A 25,305-nucleotide genomic window follows, 5' to 3' on the forward strand; every position below is an offset into this window, starting at 1 on the left:
GCTGCTTAATTGAGCATTGGTGGGCGGCGGCCGGGCCCGATACAGTGAGCTATATTATTCTTTGAAAGCATTATTTATCTCAGCCTGTGTATTAACTACCCAACCTGATTCCAGTCGGATAGCACCTATGGGGGTGTTCCGGCGTTCGTTTTTTATAAGCCAAGCTAATAATTTACCGGATCTATCACCCTCCGCGTGTGTACGGGCCATGTAATGTCGATAATCAAAATGTCCGAGGCGGTTATCCGCCTCTGTCCATTTAGATCGCATGTTAGTGAGGGTGTTTGTAGTTACGGAGCCTGTAGCGTGTTCGCCTTCAGCTAACTGTATTTCTTGTTCTAATGCTCGGAGTTCGCGCGTAAGTGTTTGCCGCACTCCCACTGTGGTTGATATGCATACCCCTCTTATCACTGTCTTATGTGCATCCCATTCTATGGCCCTTGAGCTGGCCGTCCCTACGTTCGCTGCGAAATAGGTTGAGATGTGTGTGGCAATGTCCTTCCTGAAAGGGGGATCCTGCAGTAGAAGTGTTTGCAATCGCCAGGTAGGAATACATGAGCGAGGTCTGCCCCATCTCATTTGTACTATGAGTGGGCAGTGATCTGATATTACCTTGGCGGAGTATTCCGCTCTCGTAATTTTATGTGTTAGACACTGTGAAGTTAGGATGAGGTCTATTCGGGTATGTAATAGGTGTACTGGGGAGTAGTAGGAATACACCTTTTCATGTGGGTGTAAGTGCCGCCATATATCAATCAGACGCCACTCTTCCATCCATGCGCCCAGTATTTGGGCATTTTTCATTGTTGGGGCGGCCACTGGCGGGGGGTGTGATCTGTCTTCTACTATGTTTGGAACGCAGTTCATGTCCCCTCCCCATATGCATGGTGAAGTTAAGTTGTGGGTTAATTGTGAGGCCTTAGTTTGTAAAAATTCACCTTGTTTAATGTTCGGGACATACAGCCCACTTATCACGAGTTCCTCTCCATCCAACAGTCCCCTTAATTGTATAAATCTGCCCTCCTTGTCTTTTGTACTATGTTGTACTGTGTAAGGGACACCTGGCGCTATCCAGATCAGTACCCCTCTGGCAAAGGAAGAATCGCCAGCACTGTATATTGAGCCCTTCCAGCACTTTTCAAACCGAGCAGCCTCTGTAGACGTAATGTGCGTTTCCTGTAGTATAGCTATATGTACGTGATGTCGTTTTAGAAACGCATGTATTCTGTGACGTTTGTTTGTCCCTGCCATGCCCCTCACATTCCAGGTTATGATATTATAAATGGGTTCCTTAGTCATTTGTTATATAGAGACGTGGGGGATTGCCCAAACCGCCCCGAGTACGCTCGCCCCCCCGCACCCCCCTCCGCCCCCCCCAACCCCGGCCGCCAGCCCCCCATCCCAACCCAAAGGCTCCGAGGAGTAGAGAGTGGGCCATAGTGGCCTAAAGATAGAAAAAAGAGAGATAGGTATAACAACAAAAAGAATATTGCAGACTGTATGCGTCCGCTAAATAACGTGGCACAACCGGTGCCTAAAGTGAATTCCGTAAAGGTCAGTTCCATTTGGATACCGTTTAGGTATGTGGGGCGTGGATTCCCTGGCGTCGATCCCTTGGATGGCCCACCTACAGGATGCTTCCTGTTACTTCAGTATCAATCGTCTTGTGCAGTGATCGGTGACTCAGTCCTCTACACTCATGCCACGGCAGTCGTGCATTGTGAAGCTCAGGGGCAGCGGCCCAGCGCCGGTAGCACGTCGCACCCCAACCGCCGCCGCTGTCGAGGGGGGTCCGCTGATGCCAGTTCTTCGTTTTTAAAGTTCATCCGCCGATCGCGGTGTGAGATCTGGGCCCACTAACAATGGAGAGGGGGATGGACTTGTGTCTCCCCCATGTGATGCGGAGTCATTAGTATCCGTTTCGCTCCTGGCGTCTAGCATCCCACGGGCAAATGAGTTCATGTCTTTTATTATTTGCGCACGATCCAGCGCCATTTGCGCTTTTGTGGGACGGGAGGATGTTTTGGGGTTTTTCCCTTTTTTCTTCCTGGAGTTAGCGACAGACCATTCTTCAGATACAGCGTCTTCCTTGGCCGGGTCGACCAATCCTTTAGCATGGATCCATGTCCATGCATCCTCTGGAGTGGGGAACATTAGGATTTTCTCGTCCATGACGATTCGTAGTCGTGCTGGGAACATGAGGGAATAAGTAATGCCTTTTTCGCGCAACAGCTGCTTAATCTTGCTATACGCGATTCTTCTGCTTTGTACCTCCATTGTGTAATCGGGGTAGGCAGTTACTCTGCTGTTCTCGAACATAATCTGGTCAGACGTTCTGAAATGCTGAAGGACTAAGTCTCTGTCCCTATAGTTTAGGAAGCGACCTATTAGAGGACGGGGTGGAGCTCCGGGCTTTGGTGGTCTGCCCGGTATTCTGTGTGCCCTTTCGATCACTGGTAATGTGTTGGGGTATTGCTCTTTAAGTGTGTTCCTCAGCCAGGACTCTAAGAACTCTTCTGCCTTAGGTTGCTCGCTTCTCTCTGGGATTCCGAGGAATCTGATGTTGTTTTCTTCTGGAGCGTCCTTCAGCTTCCTCTGCTCTGCGTTGAAGTAGAGTTATGTCTAGTTCCATTTTTTGCATTTTGATTTTCATTTCTGCTACCTCTGGTTGGATGATTTTCAGTGACGCTTCAGTGTCTTGAACCCTTCCGGTTAATTTGCGGTGGTCGACCCGCAGCAATGAGACTTCCTGTACTGCGGCATCAATTTTCCCTTCGAGCGAGGATTTGGTGTCCATTATAGCTTGCATAATTTTATCAAATTGGAGGGAGTGTGTGCGTAATGTTTCATGCAGCTGTAGCTGTGTGAACGATTGCGTATCTGCTTGGCCGGTCGGTTGGAGAGGGTCTCCCTCTCCGGTAGCCCCCGTTTTGGGGTGTTTTGGTTTGACCATGGTTTCTTTGTTGGCCTGCGCCAGTACGTTGCTCCAGGATTTGTTATTTGCCGAGAGTTTCCGCCCCCGTCCTCAGACTTCCCTATGCGCGTCTCCAGGTGCTCTTTGTCAGTAGTTCAGAAGGGATTAGTGTATAACCGTTTTAGTGTCAGTGTCTATTTGAGTTCTTGTTACAACTTTTTGACTTGTAGACCCAGTCTGGTACCTCTCCAATTCTCCCTGCGCAGCAGCCGCCGCTCCTGGTCACAGCAGGACTCAGTTGGGCCCCTTGTCGTGCGTGTTGTCCCTCTTCAGAAGGAACGATCCAAAATTCAGTACTACGCTAGATTCCCAAAGTGCGAACGTTGATAGTGCCCTTGGTGATTGCAGCGGTCTGGTGAGGCGCGATGTAGTCCAGCGCCGCACAGCCCAGTAATAGCTCCGGTACTGTCGGGGAGCCGCTATTTCACTTCCCTTCCTGCACTCATATCCTCGGAGCCTGTTGCTTGAAATGGAGGAGCGTCTAGAATGCGAGGAGTTCCTTCTCCGATCAGGACTGTTGGCGCACAAGTTTAGTTTCCCGAAGTGCTATAACTGCCGTGGGTCAATGGAGGGCAAACCGTGACTGCCCAATGCAATGAGGGTCAGGGACAACGCTGTGTGCCTGCTCAACTGGATAATCCGGGGGTGGTGCCCTCCTCGTGCCAGTTCCACTGTAGTTCCCTTTATTTACGCTGGCCTCAATGGGGAGAGATCCCTCACTCTCACATTTCGACTTGATTTGTGTCGCCGAGAGAAATGTGGGTCCACCACGCCGCGACAGTCAAAAATACCCTGGGCCCAACCGGCGAACCCCCTGGCAGGCTTCCAAGTAAACTCTGGCCCGTCGGCTGTACCTCACACGCCGGAAGCCCTCCCGGTTTCATTCGTTATACTGCTGTTGCCTCATCGCGATCTGTCCGCCGCCATGCGAGTGTAGTGTTCCAGCGCCATGGGGGGTCGCAGTGTTTTACTTTCGGTGCCCTCTGATGGGGGTGCCCAACCCGTTAGCTGATCGGGGAGGGCGCACCGCGTAACGAGGAGTCCGGGCGCGGCCGCAGATCTCCGAGCCGGGCGTCCAATGCCGCAACGGCAGCTCCAGTGCAAATGGGGGGCGCGCTCTATCCCTTCGTAACGGCGCTGGATCGCCGCTCCTCACAGCCTCCCGCGCCCCCCAACGCCCAGCGGGCCCCCCCGGCACAGCCCCGGGTCTCCGATGCCCGGGGGGGAGGCCGGGCCCTGGCCCCGATAGGAAGACTCACCCACCGCGGCCGCGGGCACCAACAACGTAGGCCGCCGCTCCTTCACGGTCTCCAAGGCGATCCTGGCGTCGCAAAAAGAGTCACCGACTCGGGCAGTGGTCCCGGCAAGTGGAGCCGACAGCACCGAGAGAGAAAAAAAAAAAAAAAGTGGAGAGATGGCTGCCGCGCCCCGCTAGGCCGCACGGCAGTGCTGTGTGCGCGGCGCGGCCTCCAGGCCGGCCGCAACGCTGAAAGTAGCCCCCTGCGAGCGGGAGGAAGGTTGGGCGTCGGTCCCATCCGTGGCCGTCTCTCCCGGCGGACGTACGGAGCCCAGGGAACCTCACCCCGGTGGGACGCGAGGGAAGAGGGGCGGCGCCACCAAAGGGAGAGCGCGGCCGGCGCCGCCTTTGTAGGGCCGCACCTCTTGTGCCTCCGATGAGGCTCAGGCACCGGCAGTCCACCACCGTTGTCCTGCCCGATCCCGACCAGCAGCTACGGGATGCGGAGGATCCAGTAAGGAGCACGTAGCGGGTGCGGCGGCCACAAGGAGGACGAGGGACGCGGTCGGCCAGGCACGCTCCGATGGCAGCAGTTCCGTGTTTCCCACGCGATTCCGTTTTACAGCCTCTGTGGCACCGGACAGCAACGCTGCCCCTCGGCGGCACCCTAGGTGATCCTCGCTCCCCACAAAGGGAGGGACAGGACACTTCTATCAGGATACTTGTGTGGGCCAGGGATCGGAGCTGCACTTTATGCTGCTGCTCCGGTTGCCATCTTGGCCACGCCCACAAAGGAACAGTGTTGACCCTGGAAGCACAGAGGCGGGGTGCATGTCGGAGAGGGCTCGGGGATAGTCAGTTCTGGTGGAAGAGCTCAGATGCTTGCTGTCCTGGCCGGATGACTCTCCCGTGGGATCCCAAGAATGGAAGACAAAGGAGCAGAGAAAAGGATTGCCAGAGGGGTAACAGATCAGTCATGCGAGGCTCATGCAGGTCAGGGATCAGGCTGGGTGCGTGGTAATGCTCACTATATGGTTATGCTGCACAGTTGGGATGGAGGTTATCAGTTTGGGAGGGAAGAGAGTTAAGGGCAAATATGGGATCCGGGGACTTGATGTGCATACTGCAAACAAAGCACTGTCAGGTACAATGTGAAATTTGCACCGAACTCAGACCTTGTTGTTCATTGAGAGTCTCCCATTGTTGGTTATTGAAAAGCAATAAAATATGTTTAAAAAAACAGATAATATCCCAATCAAAGCAGAAAGCAATTGCATATCTGTGTAATGAAACTCCACGATTCCACAAATGTATTTCCAAATCACTGGAAATCTGTTCTAATGCCAAATTCTGGTAAATGCAACATTGTATAGCAACACAGAATACCAAATGAAGACACACTGCCTTATCAGTCCCTTGCCCTGAAGGGAACTACCTTGTATTGTGATGTGTACCTTATTAAAGAGAAGAATGCTGCCACTCACAGTGAAGTTAGGCAGTGGGTGAAGTGGGCTGACCCAACGCCCCAAGCTGCATGTTGTAGTGTATGGAAGAAAAATTATGTGAATGACACCACAACAGACCAATGGATGAAGAGGATTAACTGAAAGCCCAAATATAATTTATATAATTGTAGTGAAATCAAAAGGACTGGCAAAAAAAGACCTCAAGGTGAGTTTTTGTAGCCTTTCGAAGAAACAGTCAAGTATGGAAGAAGTGATTTATAATTGCTTTTGAGCCTCCTCACATGTAGGTACTCTTAGAATAAGCATTGGCAAAGCCAACAGTTCTAGCTTTAACATGTCAAGACATGTAAGAATGGGCATTCACAAATGCTGTTTACATGTATGGCCCACACAAATGACCTTCCTGGTTGGATTTGCCAACGCTGGGAAAAAAAGCAAAACAATTGCTTACTACATAGAATGCATATAGTGGATAAAACACTGAGTGTGACAAACAGCAGGGATGTTTAAGAAGCCAGGAAATAAAATACCTCTACTAGCTGCTCAAGTTGGATTGCTGGCTCTGTAATGCTGGAGGACCTTGACTAATGTGTGTTGAAACTGAGTAACTTGATATGTTTGATAACAGATAAGAATAGAATGATGTCAAAACGTGTCAGAGGTTGGAATTCGGTTTTAGAACCTTTGACATTTCTATTCCTGGTACCCTCCAGTGAGAAGATGGATTATCTTTTGTTTCCAGGCCGAAGCACAACATATGTGAAAGATCAGTCAGATGGTGTGTTGGTTAGTTGATTGTCAAACCTCAGCTTCTTAACAGGTCTAATAATAACACGTTTCATAGTGCAGAGTTTTAAGGGTGGGTCAAGGGGTGATGCCTCTGGGTCTAAACGCAGAGGCATTTTGGAAAAAGATATCTCTGCGATATGGTACTGGAATGTCCTCTGACATAAATATCGTGTCCTAAATATTGTATACAAAAATATTGTCATTTTGGGGTTAATGATACAAAATCTACAAGCAATATGAAGATCTTTTGGTAAACTAAATTTAGGACACTATATTTACGTCAGACACTATTTTTGTAGCCCTAGTGTAACATATAGCAGTGAAAAAGTGCAAGGAATGGTGAGGAATGTGTCTAGGGGGAGATTTTCTGGGAATTGTTTAGCCGATAAAAGTGTTTCAATGATAATTATGGAAAATGTAACCTAGTTGATCATGGAAGGGAGTTGTAAGAACAAGAAGAGCAAGGCTTGTAAGCATGGAACTGGCCTTGAGACAAAACAGACACACTTGTCAACATTCTGTAACCAAAAAGATTTAAGATTTTTCAGGTTTCAAGATTGCTAATTTGCATAATGAGGACCACATGATCATTTTCACTGTAATGATATCAGTGTAAGCTGCATCATGACAGTGGGGAAGGAGCCACCCTTGTCCCATACATGAAATAGAGACCGTGGCTGGCAGTAGCTATTCCGGCCACACACCAGTTCCAACAAGCTTTGACAAAGCTAATTGCTCTGGCCATGAGAAGCTGATGCAAAGGTTACAATTTGTTTCATTTATTATTGCAAGCATGTGCCACATAAAACACAAATAAATAAAGGAAAATGTGCCACTGCTTAACACGGCAGCCATAGGCTTGCAATAAAAAATGCAAGTTTGAAAATAGCAATCACATATATTTTTATTAAAAGATTATGGATGCTCCCTGGCATGCAGGTGTACTTAGAAGAGATACTGAAATCATTTTAACTTTTGATTTACATCACAAGAGCATATGATTTTTATTGGTACAAAAACAAATGTGCTATTGGCTTTAATTTCCAGACCTAGACTAAGCACTGATGCCACAGGGCTGATTAACCCAACTATATAATGTTGTGACAAAAGGCAGTAGCTCCTTGAGGTAGGAGGCGAGCAGGTAGAAGCTCCATGCTTTACTGCTCTTTCTTGAGGTCAGAAATCAGCACAGTCTGTTACTCAAAAACATGCACAGTTCCTGACAAAGATATTGTCTTTTGAAAAGATTAAATCCAAACACCTTACAGGTACAGGGCCTGAAACAGTACTCCATCCGTCAGGGTGGAGGAGGGCATTAACCCTGACAGATTACCGTCCACTTGCCCAGCGGTCATTGCAAAAACAACAAGGTGAGGGATGGACTGCTCAACTACTGGCAGTCACTCGGGTCGCATCCCAAGCCATTGTTTTTTGCCCATCATGCCACCTCAGTTTGGACCCAGCCGTATGCAAATCAGTCTTGACCCTGGTGCTTATGGGAACAGTCCAGCCCGAACTGCCAGATTAGGTCCTCCCTGAACTGGAACACAAGCAACCTATGACCGGTTTTGCCCTAGTTAGGGCTCTTCAGCCAGAGATAGCTTGGTTCCAGTGGCACAGTGGGCCTGGGAAGCTGCTCTTCGTGGGTACAGTCCAGCTCTAGGCCAGGTTTATGGTGAAAACCTACAGCAACTTTGAAGTACACATACTGCATTTACCAGGGTGCAATCGGGTGAACTGGGCTGGGATGAGAGGCAGTGTGCTCCTTTCCCCCTTGTCCTTAAAAGGCTCCCTTGTCCAATGAGCTGACAAGCTCACATGGGATGTACCTATGTGCCTGTAGAGTGGTACTGTGACCTGTGGAGGCTTATGCAGCATACCAGCAACCCCAGATGACTTTTCTGTGCACTCTACTGCTTCTGCTCTCTACTGATGACGGGATAAACACATCTAGAGATGACAGTACTACCTGCACCAACTTTGGTGAAAAACTGCAGCAATTGTGAAGTGAGCATACTGCATTTACCAGGATGCAATGGGGTGAACTGTGCTGGGATGAGAGGCAGTGTGCCCCCCCCCCCCCTGTGTTTAACCAGGTTACCGACTCGCAAAATGGGAATGAGCATCGCGATGCGCATTTTGCATGGCGCAAACAGCAAAATTTGCTGTTTGCACCATGCAAAACGCTTTGTACATCTGGCCCAATATTATCACATTCAGCACTCCGGACTATCAGACAACTTTCTGAATGCTGTGGCTGCTTTCACATTTCATTCTGGGCAGAGATCACGTTAGGAAGAGCACTTTAAGAAGTACAACCTACATTTTCTCACGGATGAGTGCCAAGATGGTCTGCAGCTAAGAAAGAGCCCTTTCAAGGAATCTTCTAGAATTCATAGTAACATCATCACTGCACACTCCACATGATAAGGAAGTCAACCAATCAACTAAGTAGGACAGAGGCACCCAGCTGGACTGGAAGAAGCCTTAAAGTCTAAAGCACTCTTCTAGTTGCCACCACTCTACTGTAGAGTGGAAGACTTACTAAATACTCGAGCCTAGCTTGAATCAGATATCTGGCTCTAACTTGGCCCTAGGACATCTAGGGCTCTTGGGCCAAATATGGTTCAAGCTTTCTTAGAGCTTTCCCATCCCCTGTCTCTTGTAAGCACTGATGTTATTCTACGAGTCAGCTGGGATCTGCAGAGGAGGGGCCTGGCCAGTACTGCAGGCACTCGTAATTTTGATTACTTCCATAATCAAAATGGTGAATGCCACAGGAACAGGCAAGCCTCTCCCTGAGCCTAGGGGAACCCCATATCTAAGAGCTTCTGCATTATGATTATGGGGCAATTACAATGCCAAAAGCCTGTGGCATGGCCGGCCCCACTTCTGATGCACCTGATGGGGCTGCACCGCTGGCTTATTGTCATTCAAGGAAGATCATTTCTAAGACACAGGAAACCATGAATGGCTTCTCCTGCATTAGACATATCCTTCCCAGTACTACCATGCTAGAAAGTGGATAGTTACTACATGTGTACTACAGGGATGTTTTTTTTCTACGCTGCCTGTCATTGATATCGCAAGGACAGGGAGAGAGGCAGAGGCGCAGTGAGACAAAGACAGACAAGACAGAGGGAGAGACCAGAAAAGAGGAGACTGAATTAAAGGGGGAGAGAGTGGCGACATGGAAGAGAAATTTTAAGAAAAAGAAAGAGATAAAGAATGAAAGGAAAAAGAGAGAGTGAATGAATGTGTGCAAGACAAAAAATTAAATGTGCGAGAATATGAGTAAATCTCAGAAGGGGACAATCGTAGAGCATCACCAGTGACAGTAGTCAGACATTCTCCTGTCTTTGTTGGCGTGGCCATGGCTTGGGTTCTTCTGTAAACAACAACTGATTGACTTAGCCTACTACCTTAACAAAAAGCTCAATAACTGCTTCCATTACTAAACTCATAATTTCAGAAGTTGCGTTGTCTCTACGCAAGTTGCAGTTTCCACTTTCGGTGGCTGATTATAAGGAGTGACACCCATAGGTGGCTCCTCTGACTTCAAACTACAGTTTGACACCTGCTAAGAAGCTTAAGTGACTTGTCGCTTCAACTCTGCTATTTAAAACCCCGGTTTCCCATCATGCCCAGGTGGGTAAATTAAGGCATTTCTAATTTCATTATCACATGCTATGTTGAAAAGTGAATTCTATGACACACATCTGGTGATTCCCTGTTCAACAACTACAGTGTGTCCCAAACATAAAAGTTCAGACTGTGAAGGAGTGATTTGCACTAAGACACATAACTTTGTAAATTCCAGACTTTCCTGGAATTCACCGTGAAGGAGTAAAGCTCGGAACCTGCAACAGTCATCGATTCCCTTGAGTGATCATGTCTGTTAACATTTACACATAGAGAAAGGTGGCCAGGCGGCATTTCTGCATGTGGAATGGAAGTTCCATAAGGAGAAATCCCTTCCAGTACATCTTCAGTAATTGTGGGTGTGCCCATCCCATCTCCATCATGAATACAGGTTAAGGATCTGATTTAAAAGTAGGTGACAAAGGACAGCGTCCTCTTCGCTCACCGCTCATGCTGGTGTGTATGACGAGATGGCTGGTCTGTTTAGTGCAGCTCTTTGAAGACCACACCTTCCACAATCTGAAGCAGTGGGGACTCTTAGCTGTAGCGCTAAGGAGACATTAGGGGGTTATACTTGTGACCCCTTGAAGACAGTGGACACTTGCAGAACTCTGCAGATCGGAGATACTAGACTTTGAGAAGCGGATATATCACCTCCATGAGACTGTAGCGGGAGCCCCCTCATCAGATGGCTGGGAAGACTGTGAACATTTGAGTATACCAGCCTTAAAGGTAACTGACTGATCTATGAGGCAGAACAGGACCTCACAAATAGACTAACATTGACTTTTATACCCTCCATTCCCTACAGGCTTCTTTTTGCTGCTACCGCTAGCCAATGTTTGCTGTTTAGTCTTGTTTTGCTCATTACTTTAAGTCTCGCTTACAGTCAGCGTGTAGCTCTCTATTACTTGTTGTGTACATGCGTGTACTGACAGTGGGCTTCAGGTCATCCCATTGCTTTTCATGTGTTGGCTTTCTTGTCAATCCCATTTGCTTGCTACTTATTTGATGGCTTTTGTCACTCTTCTTGGGCTTCCCCAGGACAATAACTTCTTCACCGTTCTTAGTGTGCTTGGTGTCCTGAATCACATTTTCCAGAAAGACCTTCAGCACAAAGCAGATCTCCTCTTAGATGAGGCCGGAGAGGCGCTGGACTCCTCCACTGTGCGCTATGCAGCAAATGGCTCTACTGACGATGCTCTGGATGTTGCTTCAAAACACCTTCCTGTGCCTCTTGGCGTCCTCTTTCCTGAGACCCTTTCTGCATTTTCCGCATCCAAAACTGGGTCTTCTCTCGCTCAGAAAAGAACTAAGAATCTATGAATTGTTTGTGATAAGAAAAATGCTTTGTACATCTAGCCCAATGTACTTAAAGGCTAAGTTATTAGGTCACACAGGAAATATCATGCTACTTATGTGGGTAGTGTTTTTATTTTCACCCACTCTCACATTATTACCCCTGCTACTTTCCTCCACCTAAAGTATTTCTTAGTAATTCAACAAACACACAGCAAATTCTGTATTACAAGTTGGAAAAACAATGTAATCAGATTTTATGCCTAGCGTGCAACCAGGCACCCGGCAAGGCATGTAGGAGCTTGTTTCCATTTACTATAAGAAGTGCTCTAGTATGTACTATATAAATATCCCCAATTAAACACATGTATGAAAAAGTCAAAAATGAGACGATGACCTAAGAGTCTCCTTTTGCGCCGCCAAACAAAATCTATTTCACTTCCACAGTATATGGTGCTACAAAAGCCGAATGATACTTAGTAGTTAGAGTAACCATCTTTACAACTCGACCCCGCCTTCCAAGCCAGACCATATTTTATTGAAGAAAAGCTGGAAAAATGTCTTGCCTTTGTGCTACCCCCACTGTTACCAAGGACACAGAAGGGAATTTAAAGTTACACAGCTCAGCAACAGTTCAGCTGGTGTGGTAGTGGCATCCCCTCCCCACCAGCCAAGGGCTGCGTGACTTAATTAAAATTACCCACCATGCTCGCACGTGCATGATGGGAACTGCTTCGATGCTATACCAGCATGATGGAACTGTCCATTCTGCCTTTCCAGAAGATGGACTTCCTGAGCATGGGGACCATATTCAGAAATTACAGAACGAATGCCCCCATGCCTCAGGAGATCTCTCACCACACGGTGGAGAACTGAAGTTTTTCTTACTGGGTGATTATGATGGTGGCCCTGGACAGAAACAATAAAGGCTGAAATACTGTAAGATGTCTGTACTACGTTGCGCAGCTGCTCCAACATCATTACCACCTGCAACAGCGCTGCCTAAAGAGTATTTCCAACAGCAGAGCGGGAAGTGGCTCCGGAATCAAAAGCATTGTGTACCTCCACATGCTAAACGAGGCAGGGGACAGAGAAGGTGGGGGAATGGGACATCTGACTTCTTTTTGGCAGACGCCCTGCACCGCCCCCGCGTAAATCAGGCACACAGTCTGGGTTGTTGCACAACACAGGTTTCAACACCTGTCCTGCTGTGGGAGCAGGGTAACCCCGAAATCGCTGTCAAAATATACAACACATTAATTGGGGGGCTGCAAGTACATGCAGAGTTTGCAACAAATGTTATTGGCCAGATCCATTTCGCTTGATGATTAATTGTTTTGGAAAGCATCGGGAAAGATGACTAAGATATTAACTTAATTATTGAAGGCACAAAAAAACTCAGACAAATTTACCTGTCCCATGAACCTTCTGTTTTAAAACGATTTGCAATAAACATTTTCCCATAGACATATATTATGATTACAAACTTTCATTTAATTCAGAGTGATGATTTACATGAAGAAAGCTAGGAACTTTATTTTTACATACATAATCAGAATTAAATTTCGGTTGGATTATCCACATTGTGTGCTACTCCTAATTCCTGATAGCCAGAGTGAACCTTTTGGTCCTGATGCGCAGCACACATCGATTTTGTATTTTACTAGTGATTTAAAATGTCTGCCTCAGTTCACTCCTTAATTGTCGTTGATTGCCTTTTTAACGGGGCCACTGATCGTGCTGCTGGCCCACCTTACCACGAGGACTCTTACGATTTACCCAGGCCTGGCAACTGCTTTCTGCTCTATCCTTTCATGTCCTAATCATTTCCTGTTTCTGTGGCAACCTTCTGTTATAGTTTCCCAAATTCAAAACTGTGTCTGCATTTTAATGCCATGCACTGTGCAAATTGTAGCTGCCTCGGCTAGTTGTATGGCTTACTCATGGAAGACCTTCATCTTTCTAGCACCAACTCAGACGTTCACCTCCTTGAGGCATATTCTTGAGTGTCTTATTTGTACGGGGAGCCCTAAGCACATCCAGTACTTAATTTGAGCCGGTGGTTTCCGGTGCAGGGCACCGGCACTTATTTTTGAGGGCCGGCACTTAGTTTTCTGCATCAAGCATTTACTGCGAGCAAAAGCCACATAAGGGAAAGGTGGAGGAAAAGAATAACGAAAAACTCACAAAGGGAGAAAGCAGAAAGCTGCAAGAGTGAGCTAAAGGGGCAGGGAGTTGCTGGAAATGGATTAAGGAGGCCAGAGATGGTTTGCACATTTAAATGTAGCAGCCGTGTGTTTTAAAAGAGCGCTTTGGGCACCGGCACATTTTTATTTACAAATTAAGCACCAACCACATCTAGTGAAACAGAAATTTAAACGGACTATTCGCTGCCATAATATCTCAGCACATCTCCTCTGCCTGCACTTGTTTTCCTGCTTTAAGTCTCAATTATTTTTAACGGGACACATAATCAGCCTCGGCCAAACCTGATTAACTAGTTTGGCATTGCTTGCTGCCAGGGACAGTGGGACATTTCCCAGCCTTCTCTTGCTTCAATTAAGCGCTCAGCCTTAAGTATGTTTTTTAACTTCTTGTTTTCTCTCATGGGTTTTCTCTGGTTGTGTACAGCTGTTCCACATCTCAAGCTTACTGCTTTGACTCTCTGTTTCTTGTTCATGTAATGAAAACTGGGATAATCGACACAAAAAGCTTAAAAGTCTAGGAAAATAATATTCTTTAAGTCCACTGTTTGCAATGGAATGAACTGACCCTAAAGCCGGGCAACCTTTGCAACTGAGATCAGGAGAATGATAAATAGAGCCATTCACTGCGGTCCTTTGAGAGTTCATCTGCTGTGGTCTGCGGGCACAACTGGCAAGGAAAACAGCTCTGGACCCAACTTTAAATACATTGATGACACTCTCGACGCAAAATGTGATTAAATACCCTGGTGTAATGCGCAGCATAAAATAGGAATTTTGTTATAAAATACCACGAGTCTCACAGATAACTTTGGTTGGAATTTTGTGTGTATGCAGAAGTACATAGAATGTATAATAACTACCCAGAAGTACAGGGTGGGAGCTCCTTACCATTTGTTGTCACAGAATTTGTACCGATGATCATCCGCCGGAACAATGTCGATTAACAGAATGTACTTGGTCTTGGGGTTCATCCCTGTAACTTTCACCTTATAGCTGGGGAACATCCTCCTGAAAGAAAGAAAAGAGTTATACGGTAAGTTCGAGATGTCATTCCGAAGTAAGGAAAAATGGAGCTCGATCGGCGGAGTCACCATAATTGTCATTTGCTCGTACACATAAACAGCAGCCCAGGTGTGGTTGGCATGACAAAACCGTGGAGTGGTGCCCCACTGTAATGTCCCCGTGGATACGCCCACTCACCGCTTAATGTTGTTGAAAGGCTCATTGAAAACACGTCATTGTTAAATAATTCCTAGAGTGGGGGTCAGGTGGAGCTCTCAAAGAAGGGCTGAGAGCATTCCAAACAGGATTACTCCGACGGGATGTAGCTTGCCCCTGGGATCTCAGGGCCCAGTGTTAGTTGTACCACCTTCACAGAGGCACTGAAAGCAATCCACTACAATGGAAAGGCAATGATTTAGGGTAACAACTGCAACCTGGCTATCACAAATTTGATAGGCACTGCGATGCCAAGTTGTTGCTATCTAGTCCCATAGCTCGCCATCGTCCAGAAGGTCCAGCACAAGCACATGTGTCACATGCCCAGTGGCCCAAGCACATATCTTCAAAGAGTTGCAGCTCTTGCTGGCCTGCGATACAGGCAAACCTGGCCTCCTGTTCTTATGGGCACCAACACAATATCACTTCCTTTATTGCGCCAATCAGACCAGTCTCTCGCGCTCTTCCTCCGCCAAAGTCCTATTCACTAAGATACTGTGGGGACAGCCTTTCTCCAGGCGTTACACCGAGAGGAGACCACTATCGGACGTTGCCTCCAAGGTTCAAAGGAATGTCCTACCTCCTGTTTGTTCATCACTTAGCATCCAGGCACATATCTCACCAGTCTGGCCTGGAAGCACTACTGAATGTACCACATTACCTCCACATCCAACCTTAAGCAATCCCTACGTCTCAATGATATCACTCAGGGGCATGGCTCAACGATTTTAGAAGCACAGAGCAGAGTTTACAGGAAAAAATAAGGAACTGTTGAAATATGATCAATATCTAGCTGCTTCTGCATTCTGGAGGTTCTGAGCATCTCAGCTGATGGTCATATCAAGCCCTTTATAAGTGGTTTTACAGATACAGCTTCCTTTGTCCTTATATATTTTTCTAGTAAACCACCTATAATGCTGTCACCAAGCTCAATTTAAACACTGTCAGACTTCTACCTCTCTCTTTTACCATTCTACCAGGATGTGCTCCGCCCATTATATTCAATACTTTAAATATCATGCCATGAATCAAATGCAACCAGCCTACGTCCAGCTAAGCTCAGGCCCACAAAGCATCTAGATATCCTTTCGCACTTTGAAAGATCATGGAAGGGTCCTGGAAAGGTGGTGATGGAAAACAAGTTCCCTCACTGACTGCATATTCTGCAACATCCGTTATAGAGACTATAAGCTTTACACTCATATATTCAGCAAAGCATATCTTAAAGACAGACTGCAATTGCTGAAAAGTACTTAAACAAATTCTTCCACACAAAATAAAATCTTCATCTTTAAAGAGCTGGCACTCTCACCCAATTCTGATTCCTCTGGCTCAGTAGCAGCAAAAATGGGCAAAAGGCGATTGAATACCGCTGGCCACGTATCACTTCTCCCACTCTCATTCAACATCCAGCTCATGTCAGACCTTCTTTTCTGAGATCTCTCCCATTCTGGAATCCAATCTGAGAGGCTGAACCTTTAAAACTATTGTCAGTGGGCAGTTTTGCTGCTGTAAACTTAGCCTTTATCATTCTGCTGCATAGAAACCTAACTCAAGACATCAAGGAGTGGCCACTTGTGGACAGGGAAGAGCTGTATATATCCTAATCATGTTTGGTTTATCCACAGCCATCCTTTCAGGTGAAGTGAGCATCTTTCTACCTTGACTATGGCACTCCAGGGGCATCAACAGTACAACTCTGCAAAGGACCCCTAAAATGTGGATCCATGCCCAGGATCAACATGGAATCAATGCTTAATGTGTAAAAGAATAAGTGCCAGAGCTCAAAGGTGTGATCAGAAGCCCCTGGCCAGTGTAATCGAAGGTCAGGTTGCTGAATAGTAAGGCTGCATAACCCTTGTCCCGGCCCATGCCTCTTTAATCTACCACCTTACACTTCCTGCTTCTTTATCTCAGCCTTGCGAGTGATACCAGTAATCACTGGGTGCAATCAATGTCTTACCCTTCATTACATTTTAGCAATTCAAACCTTCCAGAATTGAACAGGGGAACATGATAAAGTATTTACTGTACCATGTAGATTTTGGTACGTTAAGCACCAAAATCTGCATGTTATTCACCAGAAACGCATGATAGGCGTTATTAATCGCCTCCAATAAATGAAAACCCAGCAGCATCCTTATTTTCAGGTGTCATAAAGAGCACTTTCGTTCCGTCAAACTCGGAATCAGGGCCTAATTATGGCAAATGTCCCTTCACTGCCATCTTCTAAATCTGATCCTTAGAGTCTAATATGAATTAAGGAAGTCCGCCATGGAAATTACTGAAATGCAAATCAATTTTTTTCACTGACTTCATCATGTAGCTGTAATTTGGGATTAACTGCCAGTGTGCCAGCAAGACAGCTCAGATTAAATCATTTTTTATTTAGACTTAAGATAGCCTAGTGCCCAAGTATATCTGCGTTTAGAGATAGGCATGCAAAAAAAGATGGTTTATCCAATGTTAATCTTCATAAATAACGAACAAAATTACTCATGTTCCACGGTACACAAAAGGAACTTGCTCAATTGAGAAGGGACCGCCACACCTCACAAGGTGTGCTGCCTTTACTTTATTGTCTGTACAAACACCTTGGTGCATGACGTGCATACATGTCCATTGGTCCCCTGTGACCACATGGATCAGGGACGGCGGCCTTCTAGAACCAGCAGACCTCTGTCAGGGTAGAAGTAAAATGTGTGATACTGTGTTTATGTTGGGGTGGTGCACTACCCAGGAATCAGGGGTGACCTCTCCATGCCAAACTCTGAAGTGTCTGCAAGTGCACTGCGGCATGAAGGAGTGAGATCTTCATTGGTGTGAATCCTCATGCTCACTGCAGCCATAGTCCAGGAGTATTCAAACTGCTGTGCAGGAGTCTGTGCGCTGTGTGTGACCTCCCATCATGCTGCCCCGCCCCAGTGAGGGCAGCAGCTCTGCAAAGGTGCGGCACCAAACACGACCGCCCAATCGAGCACCCAGTGTGAGCTGCGGGTGTGGTCCTGGCCTCAGCTATGCCATCTGCCCTCTCCAGGAAGCAGAACAGTGTTGCTTCTGTTATTCCCTTCCCAGAAGAAATCCTTAGCAGCATAGGTTGTATTCTTTGCGGTATTTCCTGCAGTGGCCAAGGGATTCCCAGTGGTCAACACACCAGTTCTCTTGGGAGCATTCAATGTAGCTCCCTTTCACCTCAGTGAATAGGAAATGAGGAATGAGTTAGACAAAATTATACTCACATTCCATAATCTTTTTGCACTGATGTGTAAATTATTGTCTTTTTTTTTTTTTTACATTTCCATCCTTAGATGTGTATGTAAAGGTTGTGACTGAGTTACTGCGGTTTTGCACACGTGTCATGCTTGCGCATGCACAGTTCCTTAATGGATGTAGCAAAGTCTTTCATGATGAGTTCCTCAAAGGCATTCTTTGAAATAAAATAGTAGGAGGTACCTACTTTTGTGGACGTAATGCAGGGTGCTGCATGAACCGCCCAAAGCGATTAGCCGATGCGGAGTACCGCCTTCCAACGCTTGCCTGAGAAGTCTTCCAGCAGCATCAGTCCCCTTTCCCCATCAGATTTGCAAAAGTGCATGGCATGACTCTAAATTCACTGGTATACCTCCTAGTGAAAGCACAAGAAGTTTTTAAAAAATCATGCTGATGTCACATCTAGTTCAGACCCCATAGTAAATGCAGGTCAATTGCTTCCTGCTTGCCTTCCGCCCCCACACACGTCTATGCACTGTGCACTATACATTAAGCCCTCGGTCTATAAAGAAAGCAGTGATTTATGATCCAGAGTTTGCCTTAATTGACAAACCCCACTTTATCAAAACACCTTCAAAGGCACTAAAGAGCCCTCGCTTTAGAGGGGCTTAGGGATGAAAGATCGCGGATGCTGCTGATCCCCTGTAAGGAAGCCTGGCTCTCCGGGTCAGCCTACAGACAGGCAGGCGGCAGCCAATTAGGTCCCTGCATATCCTGCCCATCTGAACTCTGCCTGCATTAAACATCTCATAAACTGGGCCCAATGCATGGACACAGATATACTCAGCAGAGGTCTAAGGTTCGTCACTTCAGGAGAGAACTTTGTACCAAGTGGAAGTGTTTGAACAGAGACGGTCTGAGTCCCTGTTTCTGGATTATTAGTTTCGCAGAATATGCCTGGGGCTCTCCCAGTGTAGGTCCTACCGGCTGCAGTGCGTTCATGACACCGCAGCACAACTGTGAACACCAGTGGCAGCTATTAACATAGTTCGCCTGTTCTTGCCCGTCTCCGGTCAGCCATACAACAGCATGTTAAGCTTGAAGTGTATCCATAGTGCACAGCTAGGACTTGTATAGGGGACAGACCAGTCATCCCGGTGAACAGGTTGTACAATTATATCCCTGGCAAGGACCACTGATCAGTTGTGATCCAGGTCAGTCCATTCTGTAAAATGGATACAGGCAGACACGCCTTAGGGGGTGCAGGCAGCCAAGTTGCAGAAATCCCTCTCTCTGCGCCTGCGTCAATAACCACAAGGCTTTCTGTAAATGTCTTTTTTTTTTTACACACTTACTTATCTCTAAAGTTTTGGTCGCTGTACACGTCTGGGTGAAATCATCTCGGGGCGCAGCACTAATAATCCGAACACAACAGTCTCTGGCATTGCAGTAACAGTGCCCGCTATAGACTGTGCGGAAATAAAATAAAAATGCAATCTTCTGAGCTGCGGAGTGTTTGCTGTTTGTCAGCCCTCAGCATCTCTGTAGTCATCAGAAAGTCAGTATTCGGAAAGTGCTTTAAAACCAAATGGTAAGCTTAAGCACTATGAAATACATATGAACAAAAACTCCAAGGTGTGAGATTCAGTTTAGATGAAAGTGGGCATGGAGGTTTGGCCAACAGTGAGATGGCACTCCAAGGTGGAAGAGTGGGACCTCATTTGTCAGTATAGCTCCTCAAGCAGTGCTCCAGGGCCAGCACACTCCCAAGTGTAGCAGGGTGGGAGGGCAAATGGAAGAGATGGTTAAAAAAGGGTGCCAATGAATGTGGTGGAAGGCAAAGAGTGTGGTAGCTTTCACTAGGGGTCCTGTGTTTCACAAATGGAAAGCAAATATCAGAAAGTTCATCAAAGTAATCCAGACCAGGCAGGATCTGAGCCACCCACTATGCAGTCGCGGCTGCTGACTGGGCAAAGTGGCAGGGTGGGGGGAGTAAAATAAAAAATATATAAATAAATAAATACAAAATTTCCTCAAGTGCACATCCGTGCCGCCGCTATCCGCCCCAGTGCAGGCACGGGCTCCCAGCCTGCCTTGCGGCCAATCATGATGCTGCTCAGAGCAGCGTCATGATTGGCTGGAGCACCCTGGCTGGGCACTTCAATGCAGACTAGGAGCCTGAGCCTGCTCTCTCCAACCCGGCAACACAGTGCTGGGTTAGTAAGAGCCCTTGTGCACATGTGTGTTTGGCCGGCCTGAGACGGCTGGCCAAACATTCATGCGCACTGAGAGGACTGTTCTGTGCACTCCCCTCAGTGCTCGTCCCCCCCATGACCCCGCCCCTTTAAAAATAAAATGATAATAAACATCGTTTATTATCGTTTCATTTTTAAATGTTTGCAGCTCCTGCTGCTGGCGGGGGGGCGCTCCTCCATCATATCGGCGGAGCCGCCCCTGCCTCTGTGGTCTTTGTATCAAGCCATGTTGTCAGACAAATTATGCCCTATGTCAGAGAGATCAGAAAGGAATGGAGAGGCGAGGTACCAGGGAATATATAAAACAAAAAGATCTTGATACTTCAGGCAAAGAACTTAAAAAACACCCTGTCTATTTTATTGCAATCTCCACTGTAAATAGGGAACTGTATTTTTTATGAGCTGTGAATAAGTGCAACTGAAAGCCATGAATCTTGAAATCATATTCGACTCCCATCTCTGCTCAGTTGCCCAAGTCAATGCTGTGGTCAAGGTCTACTAAAACTTTAAACAAATACATCAAATCAATGAAAGAGTGAATGAAGAGACCAGTATGGCGTAACTATTGGACCTGAATCAAATAATGGTTGTATCTGGTTAATACTTATTTTCTGTCTTGCACACTGTAACTAAAGATTGATTTGGTATGTCCCCACTGTGTTGGCCGGGTGTGTGTCAATGGCTAACACCTTTGGCTGGTAAGGCTACACTTCCTCTTGGGCTGAAGCATGTTCTGAGAATATGGAGTACCTTTTGCCAAACTCATTTCCAGTAATCACCAGGCCTTTGACATATCTGGTCAGATTTATCCTCAATTTTAAAGAAAGGTGTGACCATGGCTTGAGCTATATATAAAACGATCACACAAGGGCATAACGTGCAGAAGCACCAACACACAAGAAAAACCCACAAATATTGGTTTTACTTTAAAAAGTTAAGGAGGTTCCTGGATCACTTGACCAAATTCTTGTAGAACTCGCTGTAAGAAAGGCACAGGTCCAAGCCCACCCAAACTGTGGAAAGCAACCAAAGAAATCCATCAAGGGCATGGGAGGTCTCAGAAGAAACCTGTCATTATCCTAATGATGGGGCACAGTTTGCACAGCTCATTCGTTTGTAGGCTCCAGGTGGAGCCACTTATAAAGTAGCACAAAACTATAAAAATTCTTGTCACGATTCCACAATAATAGTTGAGTTTTCCCTTTCACGCTCAAGTGAATAGAACCCGTGGCAGACTCTAATAACACCTGTGTTATTATGTGCAAACACCTATGCCAAATTGCTCCCTTCACATCCTGCCAAGAATGTACAAATGCATTTTACCAATTTTCTGTTTGTATCTCCTTTAACTGTAACTCAAATGTTTATATATTTCAACATTCGCTTTGCATTTTGCAACCCCAGCCATAATCAATTTTGCAAAAACACACAAGAAGATGCAATCAAGATGGGCATTTAGCAACACAGACATCATTACAAGGATATTACATTCTTCTACAGACCAGATTATTTCAAACATAATTATGATAATCTGTAATACCTATTTTTCAAAAACAAGTACAGTGTTACCAGCAATAAATGACTGCATCACTTTTAATGGTTTTCACCCTGAATAAATGTCTTCCCATTATCATCACTGTGTCATTACCGACCTTATTTATTATTCGTACTGAGAAGGTAAAACTTCCATAGCGACGTTAACCTTCCTCATTACCGAACTCATCTGGCATGGAAAGAGACCACATTTATTAAATAGATTAAAAAGAATGGATATAAATATGAAAATGTAAAACTAATTTAATTAAAATTTGATCACGGTTCAATGAAATGCTCTATTTACCATTGATAACAAACATTAAATGTTCTTGTTTGAAAACCAGTCTAATAAGCGTATGCACATTTCTAGTTGTCCCCTGTACCTCTGCTCTGTAGGTTGGCCGGCCTAGAGGTGCTCCCTATATTTGCAGATAAAAGCACCGAGGCACAAGATTATATGATTTGCCCTCGAACCCAGAATACAGTTAGGCGGGGATGGGAATTTAGGTCTCTTAGCTCCAAGGTTAACACCTTGGTCACCCCACATTAGGTGCACATTTTGGCTTATAGGAAAGGGGCAGCCCATAATGGTTGCAAATGTTGAGATGTTCAAGTGTAAACTCATAACAAATAGAGAACAGCACTATATTCAAGGCTACATAACCAATAGAGGCTAACATTTACAGACTTTCACTTACCCACAGAAGAGCGACAACAGGAGCGTAAGCATAAACATTCTGACCAGTGCGCCCTCTACGGTGCTCGACAGTGGGTCCAATCTAGCTAGTAAAATAGAGTCTGGTTCAAAGGTATGACAGTGATCAATCTTCCAAGAACTGATGGACATCCCCCAAATGAGCTGCAATCACTGGTGCCCAAATTGCTTCATTCCCAAGGATCCTTCCTCTGAAATTCTCTAATGCGAAACCCCTCTGTCTCAAGCCCAACTGGGAAAAGGGAGAAAGACTCTGAAGGCCCTCCAGTTCCACGCACCGACGGATCCTTGTATATTGAATTTTGCTAAACATTCCCCTTGGCTGCTCCTCTGCTTCTCCACCTACTACTTCACAGTAACTGTGCTCTGAAGAGGTGATTTGGTCATTTGATCACATTGCAAAAAACACAAAATTAATTGATTCCCATGAATCCTTGGCTTTGCTGCCAAGACCGCAGCCAGGGGGACCAGCTAGTACTGCCTTTTAGATTAGAAAATAGGAAGCAGATAACAGCCCATTGGGAAATTCTCTCCTATTCCACTTTCAACTGGACTGGTATGTGAAAACCTGTACCATTTTTGCTCAGTCATTTATTTTTATTTCAAGGCACTGTTAAATATACGTAACAGACTGAGTAATAATTAACACAGGATAAGAAAGTAAGACATTCATAAATGAATGTGCTTATCGATTGAGACTTTTTTCCTTTTTGATGTTTATCTTGTTTTATCCCCATTGTGCCGACATTTGCCTTTACAGTTAGGTCACTTGTGAAAATAAAAACATGGTACCCTGTACTCTCTGTACAGGACCTCTGTTCAACATTCTCCCCCTCGATGATGATTCTTGAGATCCTCATGTTTGTTTCAGCCTTTGAATGTTGCAGGCTGTTTTTCCAAAAGCCATAGCTTCTAATAAGTAGAAGCCGATAATCATCCAAAAGGATTATTCCACCTTTTTTTTAACAGTTGGGACAAGGCTGTCCACTGAAAACCCTGTACCGGTTCTTTGTCACTACAACTTATCATTCCAAGATACTCCAATTACACATGAAGCTGTTCTTCAGGTCTGCACAGAATGCAATAAACACTGGCAAAGAGTAGGCCACAAAAACAACCAGTGAGATGGACTTGACAACTATCGTGAGCCAATGTTGTCTCAGAAGAAGACCTATCATTGAAGTGTACACTGCTAATCAACATCAGGCTTTTGTAGATGCCCTGGTGAGGAGGCAGCACAATCTCTTACTACACCCTCTACAATGGGCAGTAGTCCTCAGGGGTCATATACACAATTTGTAGATACATACCGAGGACCCCATGCCTGGTGGTCTGGAGTTTAGGGCTTGTAATACTGTGCATGGTATGACATACTGAGGGTATTGGTAATGCCAGGTTCTATATTGCTGGGGATCACATTACGATTCGCTATAGTTCCCCATTAAATAAGGAACAGCACGATGAAATCAGCACTACTTCAACGATTTCTGAATCTGAACTTTAAATCTCATTCTCTTTAACAGGGAGGGACAGTGAAGCTCATTTGAATTTGCTATACGCTTATATTGATGCATCGCATGGTGTATACATGCACTCCAAAACAGTGGTATTACAGAAGGGGCCACAAGTCGAATGACAAAGTGGGTTTGGTGGAAAACTAGATTTGACCCCTGTTTGGTGTCATTTGTACTTAACATAATATGGACTTTTGGTCGGTGCTCTTCGGACCAAGGTGCAAAGATCCACTTCATTGTGAACTTACTGCATTGAAGCAAGAGCCGTACCCAGGCAAGATCCATCCTCAGGACCTTGTAGTAGGAAGAATACACACCCCACCATATATGTCTCTGCATTCACTCCTTGTGTCGTTAAGAGCTGCAATGGGGAAGTCGGGTTGGTCAGGTCCATAAAACTATTAATTTTCTGCATTATAGACACATTATTAACTTAAACACTTGGCAATCATCAGTGAAAATGAATATGAACAAATCTACTCTGTTGCCCTTGAATAGTTTTTCGGATTTCAAAATAAACAAAAAAGTGAGAGCAGTGTTAAGGTACAAGATGAGAAGAAGGAATTTATTTTGGGTAGAAAACATTTTTTAAGATGGGAGTTCTCCTTTAAAACTATGTCTTATATCATACATGTTACTTAAATTGTAGAACTGTCAACTGTTAGACAGTATAAAGTCTACCACATATGCCTTTGACTCCTCTTTATGGATTCTTAGGTCACTTTTCCGTCAATCTGAAGAGTTTCTGACTACTTCAGTCACTCTTGACTGAACTAATTTCATCATGTGGTGTCATTTAAACTTCACTCATAATTCCAGAACTCACCAATGCTGCCCATTCTTCATTAAAGAAAAAAGAACAGATGATGGAAGGAATGCTGAATATTGCAGGCGTTCACTGCCAGTCCGAGTTCTGGGTTTATTCCATCCTTTTTTTGCTCACTATGCCACCCCAGTTTGGACCAAGCCATCTGCAAATCAGTCTAGACTCTGCTCCCCATGGGAACAGTCCAGCCCAAACTGCCAGGCCAGGTCAACTCTGGACCGAAAGCAAGCATCCGGGGTATCACCCTTCATCAGCCAGGCAAGCTTGAATCAAGCAGCACAGTGAGCACAAGACCAATGTATGGGCATACCCTTCCAGCTTAGGGCAACAAAAGCAAAAACAACAGATGATGAACGGAATGAGGTACAAATCAAACATTCACCCCCAGTCACAGATCTGGGTTTATTCCATCATTTT

General features: G+C 45.7%; 1 protein-coding gene across 5 annotated transcripts in view; it reads right to left on the reverse strand.

Moving 5' to 3' along the window:
* The window catches only part of TBX4 (T-box transcription factor 4), a 373,100-nt gene that overhangs the window by 73,494 nt on the left and 274,301 nt on the right, over positions 1 to 25,305 (reverse strand). For all 5 annotated transcript variants that reach the window (XM_069226451.1, XM_069226447.1, XM_069226450.1 and 2 more), the window contains one exon: positions 14,503 to 14,622. In XM_069226451.1, coding sequence (XP_069082552.1) covers positions 14,503 to 14,622 — 120 coding nt within the window. The remainder of the gene's footprint in view (positions 1 to 14,502; positions 14,623 to 25,305) is intronic.

Source organism: Pleurodeles waltl, chromosome 3_1, assembly GCF_031143425.1.
Source record: "Pleurodeles waltl isolate 20211129_DDA chromosome 3_1, aPleWal1.hap1.20221129, whole genome shotgun sequence".
Lineage (NCBI taxonomy): Eukaryota > Metazoa > Chordata > Amphibia > Caudata > Salamandridae > Pleurodeles > Pleurodeles waltl.